At 43.0% G+C, this 20,000-nt stretch overlaps 2 protein-coding genes across 2 annotated transcripts in view; both read left to right on the forward strand.

Moving 5' to 3' along the window:
- The window catches only part of LOC125296669 (glial fibrillary acidic protein), a 10,777-nt gene extending 4,715 nt beyond the window's left edge, over positions 1 to 6,062 (forward strand). Inside the window, exons 5-9 of the mRNA XM_048246705.1 lie at positions 1 to 3; positions 364 to 584; positions 1,567 to 1,610; positions 3,378 to 3,463; positions 3,948 to 6,062. The exon at positions 1 to 3 is cut by the window's left edge and continues 123 nt beyond it. Coding sequence (XP_048102662.1) covers positions 1 to 3; positions 364 to 584; positions 1,567 to 1,610; positions 3,378 to 3,463; positions 3,948 to 3,989 — 396 coding nt within the window. The 3' untranslated portion in view covers positions 3,990 to 6,062. The remainder of the gene's footprint in view (positions 4 to 363; positions 585 to 1,566; positions 1,611 to 3,377; positions 3,464 to 3,947) is intronic.
- A 3,511-nt stretch (positions 6,063 to 9,573) lies between these two features.
- Positions 9,574 to 20,000, forward strand: part of kcnh6a (potassium voltage-gated channel, subfamily H (eag-related), member 6a) — a 44,024-nt gene continuing 33,597 nt past the window's right edge. Inside the window, 2 exon segments of the mRNA XM_048246948.1 lie at positions 9,574 to 10,374; positions 14,473 to 14,703. Of these exon segments, the coding sequence (XP_048102905.1) occupies positions 10,299 to 10,374; positions 14,473 to 14,703 (307 nt within the window). The 5' untranslated portion in view covers positions 9,574 to 10,298.

Below are 20,000 nucleotides of genomic sequence, written 5' to 3' on the forward strand. Positions count from 1 at the left end.
ACTGTGAGTACGATGATCATCATCCCTTGTGAATGGAAATTATAGCTCTCAAGGGAGATCTGTGTTGGTTTGTTCTATTTCTCTATATATATTCACCCTTCCATCTTTTTCTCTGTCTTTTTCTCTCTCTTATTCCTTTCATTTAAAGTGTCAGTGTTTAGGCATTTGTTGTTGCTAGGGTAGTAGAAATGAAGTCATTACATAGCCTTAAAAAGGACAAGAAATACACCCTTTCTCTCTCTCTCTCTCTCCTTCTCTTTCTTTCTCTCTCTTTTCATAATTATCTCTTTCCTGTTTTTACTTATTGCTCCATTAGTGACTAGTGCTGACTTTGTACTTCTCTCTGTCTGTGTCTGGATGAAGAATGAATCTCTGGAAAGGCAGCTGCACGACATGGAGGATCGCTTCGCCATGGAGACCGCTGGTTACCAGGAGAGCATTGCACGCCTGGAGGACGATATCCACAGCCTGAAGGAGGAGATGGCCAGGCACCTGCAAGAGTACCAGGACCTCCTCAACGTCAAGTTGGCCCTGGACATCGAGATCGCCACCTACAGGAAGCTACTGGAGGGCGAGGAGAGCAGGTGAGAGGAGACGTACGCATACAGAAGAAAAGAAGAGGAGAGATGGGGACAGAAGGTAGGAAGAGGAGAGGAGTGGAAAAGAGAGGAGAGGAGAGGAAAAGAGAGGTGGGAAGAGGAGAGGAAAAAGAGAGGAGAGGAGAGGAAAGAAGAAAAGGGGAGAGATGAGACAGAAGGTGGGAAGAAGAGAGGAGTGGAAAAGAGAGGAGAGGAGGGAGAGGAGAGGAGAGGAGAGAAGAAAAGAGAGGAGAGGAGTGGAAAAGAGAGGAGAGGAGAGGAGAGGAAAAGAGAGGAGAGGAGAGGAAAAGAGAGGAGAGGAGTGGAAAAGAGAGGAGAGGAGAGGAGAGGAAAAGAAGAGGAGACAGAGGAGAGAAGAGGAGAGAGAAAGGAGAGGAGGAAAGGAGGGAGAGAGAGAAGAAAAGGAGGATGAGACAGAAGGTAGATGGGAAGAAGGAGAGGAGGAAAATGAGGAAAGGAGAGGAGTGGAAAAGAGGAGAGGAGTGGAAGAGGAGAGGAGAGGAGAGGAGAGAAGGGTAGATGTGAGAAAAGGAGAGGAGTGGAAAAGAGGAGAGGAGAGGAAAGAAGAGAAGGGGAGAGATGAGGAGAGATGGGACAGAAGGTGGGAAGAAGAGAGAAGTATGGATAGATGTCAGGAAGGAAGGAAGGAAGGAAGGAAGGAAGGAAGGAGAGGAGTGGAAAAGAGAGGGGACACGTGGTAAGAATCAGAGAGGAGAATGACAACAAAAGAAAAGAAGAAGAGAGGAGATATATTAGTTGAGTTGAGAGCAGAGAAGAATGAGAGGAAAGAGAAGGAGTAGGGGAAGAAAGCATATCAGAGATGGATAGAAGATCAGATCAGTGTTTCAAATCAGGATGCACCTTTCACACATTAAAAGTAAAATTGAAAATGTTAATAATTTAATAAGATTCAATAATTCAGCTTTGGTTCTTGTGAAATGTTCTGATCCATGGCTATTGATTGCAGAATCACTGTTCCTGTGCAGAGCTTCGCCAATCTCCAATTCAGAGGTAGGCTTTTTGAAAGAAAAAAATAAAAATATAAATGGATTTTGAATAATATGAATAATAAATGGATTTTAAAAAATTGTCGTAGATTTCAAGATTTCAAATTTGTCGTAGTCTCATTGGACTAAAAACTACTGTATGTTCGAAGTATTTATCTGGCTTGTCATGTTCTTTTCTTTGGCAAAAAAAGTGATTATTGAATATTAGATAGATAGAGAGATAGATAGATAGATACTTTATTGATCCCCAAGGGGAAATTCAAGAAAGTGTTAGTGAATATTAGTCAGATGATGAGATCAAACTAAATGAGTTCGACTCAGATGAGATCCATGTTGGATATGAACCTGGTCAAGGAGTACCCCAATAAATGCATAGGGTCACACTTCACTTGGATAGTCCGCCCACCAACAGTCTACAGATGCTCAGATTATCAACAATCGGTCTGTTGACTCTCTGTTAAAGCTGCAGTTGGCAAGTCTGACAGATTGAGGGGACTTAGCCAAAATTTTGAATGTTTACAAATCTCATGCCTCTCCCCCACTACCACCGAGCACCCTCTCATCGAGTTTGTGCTCGTTTGAGCACAAGACTGCACCAGACTGTGATTGACAGTCAGATCTCACACAGCCCTGCTCTGATTGGACCAGAAGAACCGGGAGCTGTGGATTTTTGCAAAACAAATAACAGATAGGTGGAGGAAGAAGTGCGGGCTTTTTTCTAAAACCGGCTGATTTATGTTGCTTTGTCGGCGCATAGTGCTGGTTTCAGTGAATATGATCAAAAAAATCTTGCCAACTGCTTGCCTGACGAGCCAGACCCACATTAAAATGTAGGGTCTGGGCGCTCACCGTTCGCAGTACTCAGTCCGAGGGGCGGGATAATCGGCTGTCTTTCAAATTCCTCTCTGCACGCAATAGACAGCTGAGTCCCATGCTTTCCCACCAGCGGAGCTAGTTGGCTAGTTCAAACTTTTGCCATCTTAAAACAAGCTTAACTGTGGTCACACTGTTGGCCAACAGCAACATCCATCTTTTTTTTTTTGAAGTAGCAGGGAATTCAAGCCAAACCGTTGCAACTCTGCCATCAATCATTATGTTAAGCCCGCCTAACGATACACGATTTGATTGGCCTGATAGAAGTTTAATTTTTCGAGCTCACAAGCCAACGGAGAGTTGCTAGACTAGCCCTGGAAGCAAATGTAATTTGCTGCCGCTAGGGTGTGTCTAGATTTCTAGGCTAGCCAACTGCCACTTTAAGACAACATATGGTAAATTTAAGGTTAGAAGTTGGCTTTGGTTGAGTTGCTGTTCAGTAACTGTTCAACAACAATTTTACATACTGAACTGGAATCTTAACAGATGATCAGCTAAGTCTCTGTGAGCGCACTATGTAAGTATTTGTGTTACCGTCCAATGACATTTATAGATGGCACCATTTACCAAAAATACTGTCTGACAAGATGACTCCCATGCCTCTAGAAGATCTTGGCAGAGGATCACATTGCAGTCCAAAGAACAAAATCATACAAAAGTTTCGAAAGAAGATAAAAGTGAAAACTATGACCTAGCCAAGTGTGTCACCTGACATTCAACTGAGAAATAATACAATTATGGTGCACATTTTAATTATTTGACATTTATTTTACAGGGATATGTACTCACTGTATCTTCTGTATATCAATATACTATTCCCTAGACTCCTGTATTGTTGTATTCTTTCTCACTCTCTCTCTCTCTCTCTCTCTCTTCTTTTTTTTTCTCTCTTCTGCAGACACTCCCATGGACACCAAGTTCTCCCCAGAGGCTCACGTGAAGAGAAGCATCGTGGTGCGGACCGTGGAGACTCGCGATGGGGAGGTGAGGCGTTAGAGAGGACATTTTTGTCAAAGACAAATCCACTAACTGTGACACTGCTGGTGACTTGAGCACCGGTGAAAAAAGTATTCATAGAAATGTTCTCTTTGTATTTCCTAAAATTACCACCAGAGGGAGACATGCCAGATGGGTTAGCTTCCAATATGATCTAACCCTTTTGTTCTGTTTGGATGGATGTATGTCTACTCTGCTGTTCAAATGTTATTCTATTGCTGTAAGTTTGGATAAATGCCTCTGCCAAATGAATACATGTAAACGTAAAATGTAAGAGTGCAGTTCAAAAAAGCAAGACATTAGACATTAAATATGACTGTATCATTTCTGGGGAGGGGGTCAGGTCATAATTGTTGCCCTCATGTCTCTTGTGTGTGTGTCTTTTGTTGTAGAAAGACACACACACATTGTTGTTTGTTGTAACTGCCACTGTGTGGCTGACACTGACCCCTCTGCCTTCTTTGTCCGTCAGATAATAAAGGAGTCGACCACTGAGCGGAAGGAACTGCCCTAAGCGGGTGCACACAGGACAACTAGACATGAAGAGCACACTGGCCCGTTGTTCACAGCAGACAGCTCTGTGGCCTCTTTAGTGTCTCTGGATTTCATACTCTCTCTCTCCCCCTATTTCTGTCTCTCTCTCTCTCTCTCTCTCTATCTCTCTGTCTCTCTGTTTATCTCACTGAACTAAAATCAGACTGAAACCACCAAGCCTGTCTCTATTGAATAATAACAACTACCCCCACTTCACAGATCCACCCCATCTTCCATCATACAGATGCACCTAACATTAACTATAGCATTAAAGTTAAGAACATGAAGGAAAAAATGTGCTTTACTTCCTTAGCAATTTTACCAAATATTTTGTGATACAACCAAGATAACGTTGGTAGCATGGCACTGAATAAGTTATAAAAATCGCAAACAGCTCCCTATTTGGAGGCCTTGTCATGGCCAGACTGAATGCTGGGCGTTGTAGTTTTTGTGTAAAACCCATAGCCGAGTGCCAGTCTTGAAACCGTAGAAAGTGTTCCTAGTCGGAGAGCTGTCAAAGATAAGTAGTTTATGTTCGGTCCTTAGCAGGGATGACGATTGAGGGTGTGTGGTTCTTGTGTAGGTGTTTTGCATGGGGAGGTGGGTGGGGAGGGAGAAAGAGAACTACAGGTGCTGCTGTGTAGATGTAGAGATGTAGAGAGAAAGAGGTGGATCTTAGGTGGAGGTAAATGCATATGGTGTGCTTGTTTGTCAGGGCCATTGATGGACATACACATACTCCCCTTACATTCCAGAGTTGCCAAAGGGAGTATTCTAGTGGGTATCATCCACCATGTAATTCATTCATCTATTAATCTAACACCATTTCTGTGGCATCGCATGGTTGGGGGTTGTGTTCTCACACCCTCTCTTCCTCTGTCAGTCTCTCACTTTCTGTTTGTTGCTGTCTGAGAACACTCTGTCTGTCTTCCCTCAAGTGCGGTGTGGTGTGTTTATCTGCAGCTTTACAGCAGCGGGTGTTAGTATGTAACACAGGGGTGGGGGAGGGAGGTGTCTTGTGAGCTATTCACACAACCCTGGTTCTGGAGCTCTCCATCACAAACACACACACACACACACACACACACTTGCATAGCTTTGTCCCATCACTCAAGTGTCTGACTGATTAGGCAGAAACACAAAGGAGAATGTTCTTGAGATAGCTGTGTGTTTGTGTTATCCGTGTAGATTTGTGTCAATGTGTGTGTGCATGAGTGAGGATATGTGTGTATTTGTGAATGTATGTTCATGCTTGTACATGTCTGTCTGTGTGTGTATTTGTGTGCATGTGTGTGTGTAATTGAGTACATGTGTGTATGTGTGTGTGTGTGTGTGTGTGGTTGTGCTTGTTCCAGGATGGGTGCTGTCTTGATGACAGTTCTCTCAAGGAGAGAACTGCATTCCCACAGATGAGAAAGCACCATCATGAGATCATCCTCACACCTCTCCCTCCCTTTAAAAACTAGTGTCTACATTACAGTGTTGTGTTTTTTTTGTGAAGCATGTGCGAGTTCCTTGTCATACAACATATGTTAACATGTTTACATTTTGTTTCTGTGAGATGCTGATTGAGCATTCAATGAACATTAATAATTGCTGATGAACATTAATACATTCTTACCTTGGGCAAATGAATGTTCTAACAATTAACACATTTTTGATTCTCCACCTCACCGTTTGCCTGTTGTGGACAGACAGGTGCTGAGCTTTCTTTTTTTTATTATTATTTTGTGAAATGCATCCTGTCTGACGTTTCCTGTTTCCGTTTCAATGTCATGTTTTATTGCTTGTTAGTGCTTTTTTGGGGTTTGCGTCGTCGAGGTTTTGGTCATCCTCTTATGTGTGTGACGTATATAGCTGATGTGCAAGCTCTCTACGCCCCCATACCTCCTGGGGCAAAGTGGTGCTACTCTTCTCTCTGTTGTTGATGCACTGTTCCACTGAGAGACATAAACCAATAACCTGCATCAAATAATGTGTAGGTGTGGACTGTAGAGACTGGTATATTATTATGAAGAATTAACAAGAAATAAAAACAGATAAAATGTTGAAATATCTGTATTTTGAGTGCTGCTTTGACATGGTCCTTTGCTGCTCTGTTTTTCACACACACACACACACACTACTGGTAGTTTACCAATCGTACATAGAAACCCTGTTAAACATCTTTTCACTGTAGACATTTTATGCGTACATGTAGACTGACTTGTGGACTGGCCCAGACTATCAGGAGCCACTTGGTAAAGTGATAAAGAAAACCAACATGTTCCTCCACATGCGTTTGTGCATCGTGGCACAGAACAGGGCCTGACTGATTGACACACAGCACGGAGCAGGGCTTCCCAGCAGGCCTCTCTGCCTACTGGCTGGTCTGATTAGGAGAGGCAGGTGTGCCTCTTGCTGTCAGAGGGGAAACGTGTGGAGAAGGTGTGGATGACATCCATATCTATCAACGCCTTTGCTCCCCAAGGTAAAGGAGTGAGAGAAGAATGAGAGGAAGTGCTGTCAGGCCCAGGGAGTTGCCTGGACTACGTTCACTATGGCATGCATCTTGCTCACTAATATCAAGAACACTGGATCGAGTAGCCGAATGTTCTTGCCCTGTGAACAATGACTAAAGGTAGGATAAGCAATGCTAGATGGCGTTGCGTTTGTTAGATACTTTTGTCCAAAACAACCTACATTTTATTTGAACCAAAGACCAAACAAAACACACCATATGGAGCCAGGGCTGTGTAAGAGAACTAGGATTCTTACAGTGTTCTCAGGGAGCTATCTAATTGTAAGGAGATATTCGCTAAATGTTACAAAAAGTGTTACGTGTTAGAAATAGCTTAGCATCACTTACCTACCCTACGTCACAGCTTTCTCAATGATAACAAACAATGTTAACATGTTTCTGTGATGTTGGCATTGTATTTTTTACATTGTAGCAGTGTCATAAACTACATTCCCACAAACATACTAAATATATTTCTGCAAAAACTGTGAGGTGATTTGCTCAGCCTGGCTCAGTTTCTCCAGTGGTTCCAAGACAAATGCACACCACTGTGGCATCACCTATCAATCCAGGTAATCCATCACCTATTGGTCTTTTGAGATCAGTGGTCTTGTGCAGCTTTAGGTTGAAAACCTCATCCTGATACAGCTGTAAAAAGTCATCGGAACACTTAGTTTATTTTTACAAACACACATAGTTGCATTGATCTAATCTGTTGTGACATAGAGAGGGTGTTTGTGCAGTTAACCTTATTCACCCCGAAGGCTTATGTGGTGTGAGGGGACAAGCGGGCATTTCTATCTGTCTGGTGGGAAATTATAAACCAGTGAGTGATGCCGCTAAGGGGTCTGGGCAGTGGGATGCGGTGATACTGGAGTGGATCAAACACCTCGGCCCGCTTCCCAAGGACAGGCTCTCAAGGTTGGCCCGGAGTCCAGTCCAAGCCCTACTGCTTTGCGAACGGAGATAACGGAGAGTGAGGGTGCCTTGAGGACCATTCCCTCCCCCCATCTCACCATACACAGACCGCTCCTCTCCTACAGTTATCCCCGGGACAACCTTCAACAGCGCCGCGTGAACCCACTCCCATGCCCCCATAATGCACTTGGTTCAGGGGTAATCAGCCTGTTCTGTCAGTTTGTGTTATCCCCCTGACACAAACACACACACACACTTTCTGCGTTCACGTTTTTCAAACATGTGCACACGTGAACCGTGTGGTTGTGTACAAAGTGCCCAAGTCAATGATATTCATATGCATGTACAGTATACATGGTCTCCCACACACATATGTTTTTAAATGCAACCACAGAAGTGCCTTTGTCAACCATTTAAAGCAAGAATATTCCATGGATGAAGGTGTCAGGAAAGACAACAAATGACATGTGATATGTGTGATGTTGTGTGATGTGTGTGTGTGTGTGTGTGTGTGAGAGAGAGAGAGAAACACAGAGAGAGAGAGAGAGAGAGAGAGAGAGAGAGAGAGACTTATCTGCTCTGCTTGCCAATCTCAGTTCAGTGTTGGTTGGGGCAGACTGGCTGGAAGAATGCATGGCAGATAAATGCATGGCAGATAAACCACTTCAGCAGGGAGTGACCCTCACTTTCTGCCCCTCCACAGCTACTGGAAGCACTGGGAAGCCCACCATGATCCCCACTGTCTTACTGGAACTGATGGAGTGAAGACTGTGTGTGTGTGTGTGTGTGTGTGTGTGTGTGTGTGTGTGTGTGTGTGTGTGATAGTGGAAAGGTGTGAAGGCACATATAGGATCTCTGTGTTCCTCAAAGATTGGAAAGGAGCTTACACACAGCTATGGTCAGTACAAACACAAGTTTACTAATTGGATACACACACAGAGACAGACTATCTCTCTCTTTCTCTCTCTCTCTCTCTCACACACACACACACACACACACACACACACACACACACACACACACACACAGACACAGACACAGACACAGACACACACACACACACACACACACACACACACACACACACACAGACAAACTTGGACCTGCCCTCAAGGGGTAAGAGAAGATATGTGGTCCTGGTAGCTAAATTTAGCATTTCATTTCATCGAGACCATGAAGACAAAACACAGGACGGCTATCCCTACTTGGCAACGACCCCTCTAGCACACCCTCTGACCTCGTAAACACACACACACACACACACGTACACACACATCCACAAACACACATTTTAGTGCTTTTATTTGGACCTTAACACAGGGGAAGATTCAATGCAGCATGCACAGATTTAAACAATGCAACACTCACATACAACTGAAAAAAGGTGGTGCAATATCTGTTAGCACAAAACACATGCACTAGTTAAAGCACATTGCCCATCCCACTCTCACAATGCCCACATTAGCTCTCTGTCCTCCCTGGACACATTTACACTTTCACTCTCCCTCACCTGCAGCTGCTACCTTAATACTGCAACAACCATCTCTCTCTCTCTCTCTCTCTGTGTGTATGAAGTGTTTTTTTGTAATTGGTGGGTTGAATCACATTTACACAACTGTAAAGTATATTAATTCTGACCAAGTATAAACACAGTGTTAGTTTTGCCCTTGCTGTTATCCCCCACTCCCTTTGTCTTTCCTCCTCCTCTGTAACATTATATGAAATCATTGTTTGTGGATTGAACAATATATTCGGTGACGGTGTTGTTAACCATGTTCATTTTTTTTTTTTTTATCTAACGACAGCTTGTAATCTGCACTATCTACTCAAGAGTAGAACAGAATTTTCTTTTTCATTTTCTTATCATACTCCCCTCCTAGGCATTCTGTCTCTCGTCAGTTGTCACTCGGTAAAGCTTACTGTGAAGCGCAGCACACACTTTGAAACTGGTAGCCTTAAACGCAAAACGCGATTAAGATAACAGTGTTTTGCAACAAAGAAAAACAATCGAGTGCTTTATCCTAACTTGTTGAAGACATAATAACATGTAGGCTATATAAGCAAGGTGCGGAAGATAAAATAACCATACACACAATTTTACTTAGAAAACATACATGAGGGGGGGGGGTCTATTTTGAGATTTGGGTGTTGCGATGAGATGTGAAGGCGATGTGCGTGTCTCTGCTCTCTGTCAAAAGTGGCAGCCGCGTCTAATGACGTCTCATTTCTTCCATGCGCCACACAACCTGTCATTCTGTAATGGCTGTACTAAGAAGTCGACGGAGAAAAGCATGAGGCGATATTTTGACACTCGCACCTTGCATGATATATCTGGTCGGTAATTTGGTCAGCGTCGACTTACAGTCTTTAAAGGTAACAAACTAGATATCTCTCTGTAGACTGGACGTCGTCGACCACGTTATGGAAGTAATGTGCCATACATAATAAGTCTACGTGTGCACGTGTGTTTTTGGTGCGCAAAACTTGTGCCTTTTCTATTTTAGTTAAACTTATTTTCGAGTTGTGGGCTGTAACGTGGAAGATGCTGTGGCTGGTGGACTTCTGACCAGTTTTAGCTACGTGACATCGTTTTTTCTCCCTCCCTGCCCGTAAGCACGGCTCTTAGATCGCCCTGGAAACGAATCCTTGCAGTGGCTGTGACAGGTCGCTGTGGCGCCTCTTTGTCAACAAATGCTGCTTTAATTAGCCATTTTACATCTACATTTGCTCTAATTGTATTTGCACCATGCAAAACAGTTTCAGTTACGTATTCATGGTCGGTTATATGTAAAACCAAAAGAAAGAAGTCAACGTGTTTGTCGCAGTTGGAAAGGAGTTCGTGTTGGGAAAGTCATTACTCTCAGCGACAAAATGCCTGTTAGACGAGGTCATGTCGCTCTCCAGAACACCTACCTGGACACTATCATCCGCAAGTTTGACGGTCAAAGTAAGTTTCTTCTTCTTTTCTACTGGTTTAAAATGTGAAAGTAGACGGAGTAATGTTTTACACCACTCTTCACGACTAGTGCGCGGACAGTGGCTAAAGCTAAAGTTTAAAAAGGCACATAATTTTATAGTGGGGGAAAATATGATAGCTCCAGTGATGCAAATCATTAAGTCCCCGCGTGAATGTTCACGCCAGACGTCATCAGCTACATCTCTCTCTCTCTCTCTCTCTTTCTGTCTCTCTCTCTTTCTCTGAGTGTGTCTTTCAGAACTGTGCTTCACTCTTTCACAAATGGCATCGTGCTACTAACTGTAAATTGTCAAATAATCTGTCCATAAAGACATTATATTAATCACAGCAGTTACATTACGCACGGGTGCATTGTGGCATTAGATAATTATTTGTCTTTATTGTTGGCTCTAATGGTGAAAATATGACCTTTTCATGCATTTCCCACTATTTGACCATTATTATTTATGACAAGAGGCAAATTGTGAACTAGATCGTGTTCGTGGATGGACAAATTAGAATAGTTTTCCTCCGTCGTTTTGGTACATTTCTTGAGAAATAACGTGTGCAAACAGCACCACACAATTGATTACTTCCAAAAGTCCACAACAAAGTCCTCAAAAATGGTTACGTTTATGTAAGTAACTTAACTCATGTAAGTAAGTAGGCCTACTAATTACAGCTATATACACAAATACCACCAACATGCAGGTGCTTTTGTTGTTTATGTTATCAGTATAACATTATATCCTGTAAATGAATTCATTACCATCTTGCATACCACATACATCCTTTAAGAGCCAAGTAATGTTGTCATAATGATAGACATTTCACATTTATTCAGAAAATGAAGGTGAAAAATGCAATAGAACAAGAATGGAAATTATATAGAACAGTAATCAATATAAGTCTAGGTTTGAATTTGAAACTGGGGAAACATGGTTGACACACAATGGTTGACATGTAATGGTTTAACCATTATCATGTTATGACTTGCACAATGAATTCATACAATACCTAGATGAATTAGACCTAAGACTAAACAGCAGGCACGTATACATATATCTTCTTGCATGAATGTGTAAAAAATAATTTTCAAATGTTCAAGGAGAGGTTGTTATGACATTTGCATAAATGACTAGATGATGTGGAGCTTGAACAAACAGTTTTATCCCTGATCTGAGTAACGTGCCAAAGTCAGTGAGAGGAACTGTAATATCAAGCTTAGTTCAAACCTTCACTATACGTAAATCATTCACAAGAGCATTTCCCCACTTACTCAGAGCAGAAGACATTGACTAAAGCGGCACTTAAGAGACCCGTGAAGTGGTCATATTTGAAAGCCGGTGTTTTGAGCGATATTTTGTTTTCGGGGTTATGGAGGCTCCTCAGGCTAATACAGATTCCTTGTGTAAATATCAGCCAAGTAGGCACATGGCATCTTCCTGAAAGCCTTGACTATTTGCTGAGGATCACACAAAGAAAGGTTAGAAGCAGAAATGGTTGGTCATGGCCATGTATGGTGGTAGCTGTGTGGAGTTCTGTTGGCCGTGTTGCAAGGGCATCCTCCCTCTGACACCGGCAGCCGTTTCGCGTATCAGCTGACTTTTATCTCCATGAGCCTAGCGGACAGAGGCAGAAGTTTTTCCACTCACGCATTCATTCCCATTCATTTTATTCATTCATTATCACTGCTGTGGATCTGCCATGCTATCCTTCCTCCCTGCCTCCCACTCTCTCCCTCCTGCTCTCTCTTTCTTCCCCTCTTTCTCTCTTTCTCTCTCTCTTTGAAGACAGGGCACCTATTGTAGACCACAGGGGTAGTGTTAAAAATATCTCCTTCCAGTGTGGGATCTGCTCCAGATTAGAGTTAAAAGCATGTCTGATTGCCAGGAAGGTCACTTTTAGGGATGTAACGGTATGAAAATTTAACCTCACGGTTATAGTGACCAAAATTATCACGGTTTTCGGTATCATCAGGGTATTTCTAAAAGTGTGTTCAATATGTTCAGAAAGCAATGATAGGCCTACACAAGCTGAAATAGTTTCAAAAAGTGTCCTGTTCACTTTTTTCTTCATGTTTGGTTATGTGCCTATAGCTTAACTTACCCTACCATAACTTGGAGTTTGCTATTTCTGTTATTTGGATGCAATGAGTGAGACCGAAGTAAGCGTTCAAAATAAAACTTTAGGTTACTGTATTCTCCTGATAACGTGAGAATGGATTTAATGTGGACACGAACATAAAAAGACGCAGAGTGGCTACATGATACAGTGCACATTTTGTGGTGAAAAAGTTCCGCCTTTTAAAATCAGGTGTAGCCTAATCCGAATCGTAGTTAAAACCATCAATTAGAGAACAGAATCAGTAGGGTACCAGTTTTGTTCCATTGTACCAGGCCTACTGTATGTCAAAAGCAGGCTCGGATGAAGCTGGGAAGGATTAAACACACGGTTTCCACACCGCGGTAATCAACAGTGATAATCATGATGTTTGAAATGAAAACGGTAATTATTATCAACATTTTTATCACGGTTTACCATTATACCGGTAATCGTTACATCCCTAGTCACTTGGAAGTGACAGGTTCTCCCATGTTATAAGAAGTATTACATTTCTTTAGACATTAGACTGTAGAAATGATGTAGAAATGATTTTGCGATATGGGGGACATGGATTCTGTGTTATTCAGTGTTGAGAATTGTGAGGAGCAGAACTGAGATCTGAGAAAATAGCTGGGAATGTTCACAGAAGCCGAATCTGTGATGATATAGCCATGGCCATTTGCAGCCCAGAGCCTAATAATGTCTATGTCTGCCACCTCCTTTCATGTCTCTGGGGATTTTGTTGCATCTCGGAGATTTTGTTAGACTCGGAGAAAGGGGGGGAGTAAGAGGCAAAAGAAGACTCTCTGAGTGTGTGTGTGTTTGTGTGTTTGTGTGTGTGTGTGTGTGTGTGTAGCCTATGTGTTTGCGTACGTGTGTGTGTATTTGTGTGTGTGCGATGTGAATGTACAGAGCACAGAGGGAAATATGGAGATAGGGAGGGAGTGAGGTGCAGTAAAGAAAAATATTTATATAACAGAGAGATAGGACTGAGGAACAGTTAGTGGGGCAACTTGACTGGTGGCTGGCATGCTGGAGTTTGACACCAGAAATAGCAGCGAAATTCAGGCCTCACTGTGACTGAGGCTCTGGTGTGTGTCTGTGTGTGTGTGTGTGTGTGTGTGTGACACAGCAGGGTCAGAGGCACATCAGACAGCAGGCTCCCTGGTGACAGGAATTAAACCCTGTGCCTCCAGCTGACTGTAATTGTGAACTTGCATGAGTGATTCTAGCAATTTCAGCATGTGGGCAGCAGTGTCTTAATAGAAGCTCTGAGAGAGATGGCCTCCCACAGCAGCTCTCTCACTTCAGTCAGTGGAGAGAAATAAAGTCTGATACAGACAGACACCGTTAGACTTTGATTTTTTTTTCCTTTTTTGTATGTTTTCTGCTGTCTTATGTGTTTATGTTTGTGTTTCCTATTATGGGTTGCTATCGCTCACCTTGTGGAGCAGTTGGCAGAGTATATGTTTTTAATGACTTCACAAAGGGAGATCATGTGCTGAGGAAAATGCATACTGTACTTCATCGGCATTAAAATGTTTTTTAACAGTAAAAACTGGACTTGTATCTGGAGGGTTGCCGGTTCGAGCCCCGACCAGTGGGCCGCGGCTGAAGTGCCCTTGAGCAAGGCACCTAACCCCTCACTGCTCCCCGAGCACCGCCGTTGTAACAGGCAGCTCACTGCGCCGGGATGCTGTTTGTGTTTCACTAATTCACCGATTGGGTTAAATGCCGGGATCAAAAAAGTATATATACTTATGAAAGAACATGTTTACTGGATCTTTGACTTGCATTCACTACACTTGACTTGTCACTGTCTCAGTAGCCATCTCCATCTCACCACTGTCTCACCATCCGTATCCGTCTCGTCTCACTGTCTCAGTAGCCATCTCAATTTCACCACCCGTCTCACTGTCTCAGTAGCCATCTCCATCTCACCACCGTCTCACTGTCCTCTTCTCTGTTCCCCGCTTCTCTCAGACCGCAAGTTCCTCATTGCCAACGCCCAGATGCAGAACTGCGGCATCATCTTCTGCAACGAGGGCTTCTGCCAGATGTTCGGCTTCTCGCGGGCGGAGATCATGCAGCAGCCGTGCACCTGTCCCTTCCTGGTGGGGCCGGGCACCATGAAGAGCTCCCTGGGCCAGCTGGCACAGGCGCTACTGGGCTCTGAGGAGCACAAGGTGGAGATCCTCTACTACGCCAAGGAAGGTATGGGACAGAGAGGGGGGGCAATGAAAGGACAGGCTGCAGGAACAGTGAAATGAAGAAGAATGAGGGGAAATAAGGATAGAATGGGGAATGAGGGAGGATACGTGGAACAGGGATGGAGGGAGTCAGATGAGGAAGGTGATTGCTCAGTGTTTGCATTGTGAAACTAGAACAGCACTCAGGAGACTGCATACTACCGCCAAGTGTCTCAGATCTGTATCAGGTGCTCCATCACACAATCTCCCAGGCGTATGTAATAAATACTGTGTAGTATTGTACAGTAGTGTAATTAAAGTAGCTAGCCTCTCAGACCAGTGGTTCTCAAACTAGCCTCTCAGACCAGTGGTTCTCACAGTGGTTCTCAAACTAGCCTCTCAGGCCAGTGGTTCTCTAACTAGCCTTCCATGCCAGTGGTTCTCAAACTAGCCTTTCAGGCCAGTGGTTCTCAAACTAGCCTTCCAGACCAGTGGTTCTCAAACTAGCCTTTCAGGCCAGTGGTTCTCAAACTAGCCTTCCAGGCCAGTGGTTCTCAAACTAGCCTCTCAGGCCAGTGGTTCTCAAACTAACCTTCCAGGCCAGTGGTTCTCAAACTAGCCTCTCAGGCCAGTGGTTCTCAAACTAGCCTCTCAGGCCAGTGGTTCTCAGTGGTACTTTGGAGGTGGGGAATATTCAAGCCCCACCTGACCCCATCAATGGTAGGCTAACGTTAAAATATTACTTTAGCATTTTGGTTCCACATTTCCCATCTTGGTCCCCTGGATCTGATGTTGTTTTAATTCATATGTGGCATGTTTATGACTCATAGCAGGTTTGTGTGTGGCTATTTTGTTTTGAATGTACAGTATAATCTTCATTGGCAAAAAAGAAAGGCTAATGTCTTTGATAAAGATGGGCACAAAAAAGACAAGTTTCCTCCTGTACGTCGTGCCACACCTGTCATGTCTCAGAACCACTGCGCTACATACTGTTCTGTGTCTTCAGTTCAGAAACTATATTGCCAAAAGACACCAGTTAACATGCTAGCAAGGAGCCTGGCTGACAACATGGTTCAACCTTTATACCTTTATATGGCTCTGGGTTCAACATTATATCTAAAGAGATTGGTTCTGCTTATCATTATAACTCTATGGAATCCTACAACTTTGAAGCTTAATATCTCAGAACTACCATACTCGAACGTAGATAGAACCCTATTATTACGATTTGGTAATTCACTTGTACAGATTTCTCTTTTAGGTAAATAGGCATGATACATACAGCTTGCGATAGGTAGTTTATTGAATCAATCCTCACACATTCCTGTTTGTGCTGGGTCCTCCTTTATTAGACAAATCAGGCAAATGAACCAGCAAACACATTAAACCAATTAAATTCTCTACGTGTAGTGGCCGGTAGACCAATAAGTTTGTGTTTAATAGCATCTATATGATGCACCTATGCTATCAGATATGATAAGCTAGTATATATGATAGCCTAGCAGATATGATAACCTAGTATATATGATAGCCTAGCAGATATGATAACCTAGTATATATGATAACCTAGTATATATGATAGCCTAGCAGATATGATAACCTAGTATTAGTATATATGATAGCCTAGCAGATATGATTACCTAGCAGATATGATACACACAGTTGAAGTCTTTAGAATGTTTAGAAAACACCATCCACTCTATCCACCTACACACTGCCCAGACAGTAACTGAAAAGACATTTCCAGCTCAAACAATTCCATCCAGCAACATGAACAAACACAGACTGGCAGTGCACACTGACCCAATGGCTGGCGTTTATTGGGGCAGTGCCCACACCTTTAGAAATGCTGCTCAGTCAGACATCAGACAGTGTTCAGAGCATGATCTACCACCTGGGCTGAAAAGACATCGTTTTATGTCCGTTTTATATCCGTTACCTGTTCAACTACCCTGATAAGATCAAACTTCCCCTACCCTGTTTGCACACACGCAAAGACACGTGCACACACACACACACTCACTAGATCAACATTAACATCTAAACAAAAGCACATAAAAAGCTGTGGTGCTTTAAAGATGAGCTGGTTGGGTAGTCTGCTCTGTTCTGGTCCCATCAATCAAGTCATGTTGTCAGGGGAGCGGAGGTGCCATTATTCCTTCCCTCTTCCTCTTTCTTCTGGTCTGCCGTCATTAAGTCTGCAGTCATTAAGACATAGGAGTGGGAGAGAGGGGCTAGCACATGCTCTATAATAAAGCTACTTGGTGTTTGTGTCTGTATGTGTGTCTGTAGCCATATGCTTACTGTGTCTTACTGTGTATTTCTGGTGTGTACATTTGTTTGTCCCAGTGTGTTCTGGGTATTTTTGTGCACTAGACCAGTGTTTTTCAACCTTTTTTGTGCCACGGCACACTTTTGACACTTAAAATGTCCCACGTCACACTAACATCCTCTGTGAAGAAAAAATAAACATACCATAGCCTAAAATTTCAAATAATACACAGATATGGCCTTATTATGGCTTCTATGCAAGACCTGCTCAATAAAACAAGCGCCCTCTGTTTCATTTGTAGGTGACTATATCTAGTTTAATTGTTGTTATGAACTGGATATGTGATGATTCTGTGAATACTGGATATGGGGCCCCCGTTGTACAATGCCTGCATACCACAAATAGTGCAATCATACAATCAATGAGAGCATGTGGTTATAAATTCTTTGATGCAACAGTTGCTTTTCTGGACCAGTGAGTGACATTTGGGTAATTTTCTGCGGCACACTAGTGTGCCCCGGCACAGTGGTTGAAAAACACTGCACTAGACACACACAGGCACACACACACACACACACACACACACACACACACACACACACATACATTTTAATTATTTATTTAAATCCACAAATCATATTACAATAGACAGGATTCAAATATTTCAAGAGATAAGATTGGGCTTTGTCACTCAATGATATTCAGGGGTACAAACAGGGGCGCCTTAATATCACCCGAGGCCCCTGGGCTATATGTTTTTTAAGCCCCCTCCCCACCGCTTTTGGTAAATAACATGCAGTGTAGCCTATCATTATTCAGCCTATGTAAAACCTTTACATAAACAGGAGCAGAAAGCCCTCGAATCACGTCCGCCTACCCATGACCTCGCTTATCAAAAAGGCTAGCCTACTGCACAATAACAAGCGTTGAACTTGCTGTAGGCTAAGTTAAAAGATGGGTACACATATGGACGTTTAGAAGCTTTTCAAAAGTGCATGTGTTTGTCGTGTCGGGGGGTTCCCCAGGAGTTTTTTTAAAATTCTGTCTACTTAACACACCAGTTTAACGCAGTTTGGGAGGGACTTTTAGCCTACAGAACAAGCTGGCTCATGTGACGTGAACATGGCTACCTTATGCATTATCACTACACTACATAGAGACATATCTCACGTTAACAATGGAGAAAACATAACATAGACTATTATATGTGCGAATGGGTTAGCACAAACTTAGATCTTGGTGAACGGAGATGCAGACCACTAATTCATTTATTTGCGCCACAGCCTATGTTCTGCATTCACTCCAATGAGACATGTGAAATACATGTTTTTAAAGCCGTTTCATTTCCAGGCTATTTGCTACGATATTTACCTGCTATGCCTTCTGTTTTCATGGACAGTTACAGGAATCCACGTCATTCGTTTATCGTTGCTTCAATCCTACCCACGTTATCTCCAGAGTTTGTATGATAAGTTTGTCAGTCAGTTTTAGCCTCTCCTCTAGCTCCTCTACACCCGTTAGGATTTATTACGTTTTGTTACATTTTGTTACACTCTAGAACAGTGGTTCTTAAACTTTTTGTCTGGCGACCCCACAAAAAAGTATGGCGAGGTCTGGCGACCCCACTTTCCCCAAACCCAAAGTCCTTACTCAAATACCCCCCTCAAACGTTAACAACTAAATCAAGCAAAAACTAGAAAGCAAAGTCATTTGTTTTATTTACTCCATATGAACAAGAACCGAGAAAACCAAACAATTACGATTAAACAAGTGTAGGCTGCCGCCATATCAGATCAGAGCGCTATGTGCGTAGCGCGCGCGCGCACACACAAGCACGCACACACACAAACCAGCATTAGGCCTACAACGTTACATTAATTATATTTATGGCGATAACAATAACAGTATTTTTTTAATTTCCCTTTTCTGGTTTACTATGTTTAACAATTTCAATGGGAAGGGTGGGCATGCTTCCGTGAACATAGCAAGTTAATTCTAGGAGGAAATGCTGATTTTCCTCCACGGTGCTGAGCCGACATCTGTATTTTGAGATGTCGTTTCATTTTGACAGGTTTTAAGCTCTCATTCGCCAGAACATCGCCGCAAAATACACATTGTGGGTGGTCGAGGTTATCTTTAACTTGGCAAGTGAATGCATATTTCAAAAAATATTTCTGATAAAGCCGACGCGCCGTTTGTTCTTTTTTATTCTCACCGGCCAGTAGACTTGTCCTTTCTTAGGATCACGCAGTAGACGCACTGGTAGATGGCAATAACGAGCTTTTGTTCAATTTTTTAAGCAGCCACCTGTCCATTTTGGCAAGTAGGCTACCTATGTTTTTTGTTTTGTTTTACTTAAAATAGCGGGAACAAGTTGAGTTTGCATAGTGGGAGCAGATTGTTTCTATCAGCGGACCAGTAGCCCATAGGCTGAACCATGGGGCCCGTTGCACAAAACTAGGATAAGGGATTAAGCCGGGATATCTTGGTTATCCTGGCTCAATTTATCCATGATCCAGTTGCACAAACGCGGGATAGGGGGCAGCAGGATATGTTATGGTATAAGTTACCATGGCGATTTATTCTGTGGAGCTAGCCTGCTCCAGACCAGGCTAAATTCCAGGATCTATTTAATCTCATCCCTTATCTCAGTCAGCAGTCACCACAAACGGAAACCAATATTTTTTCCACTGCCCACTACACATTGTTATCACATATACCTAGACCCACTGTCATTATTTAAACGTTTGTGATCATTAAATAACTTTTACATACTCGCCATTCCCGACCTGCATATGCGACAATGTGACGTCACGGGAGTGCCTAACCATTTCACGCGTGGTGGACTAGTTGCAATATTCTCCTTAACAGAGGTGTTGCTGTTTGTTGCTGTTGTGAGAAGGCTATCCACCTACTTCACACCGTAGAAGAAGCAATGAAGCCGCTCTAGTTGCCATGGTGAATCAGTGATCGGTGGCGGGGTCTATTTGAGCAAGCCGTGAGCGCGCACTTATCCAGGATAGGTTTCACCTGGCTTGATGAATCCGTGT

This window comes from Alosa alosa, chromosome 6 (genome assembly GCF_017589495.1).
Source record: "Alosa alosa isolate M-15738 ecotype Scorff River chromosome 6, AALO_Geno_1.1, whole genome shotgun sequence".
Taxonomy (NCBI): domain Eukaryota; kingdom Metazoa; phylum Chordata; class Actinopteri; order Clupeiformes; family Clupeidae; genus Alosa; species Alosa alosa.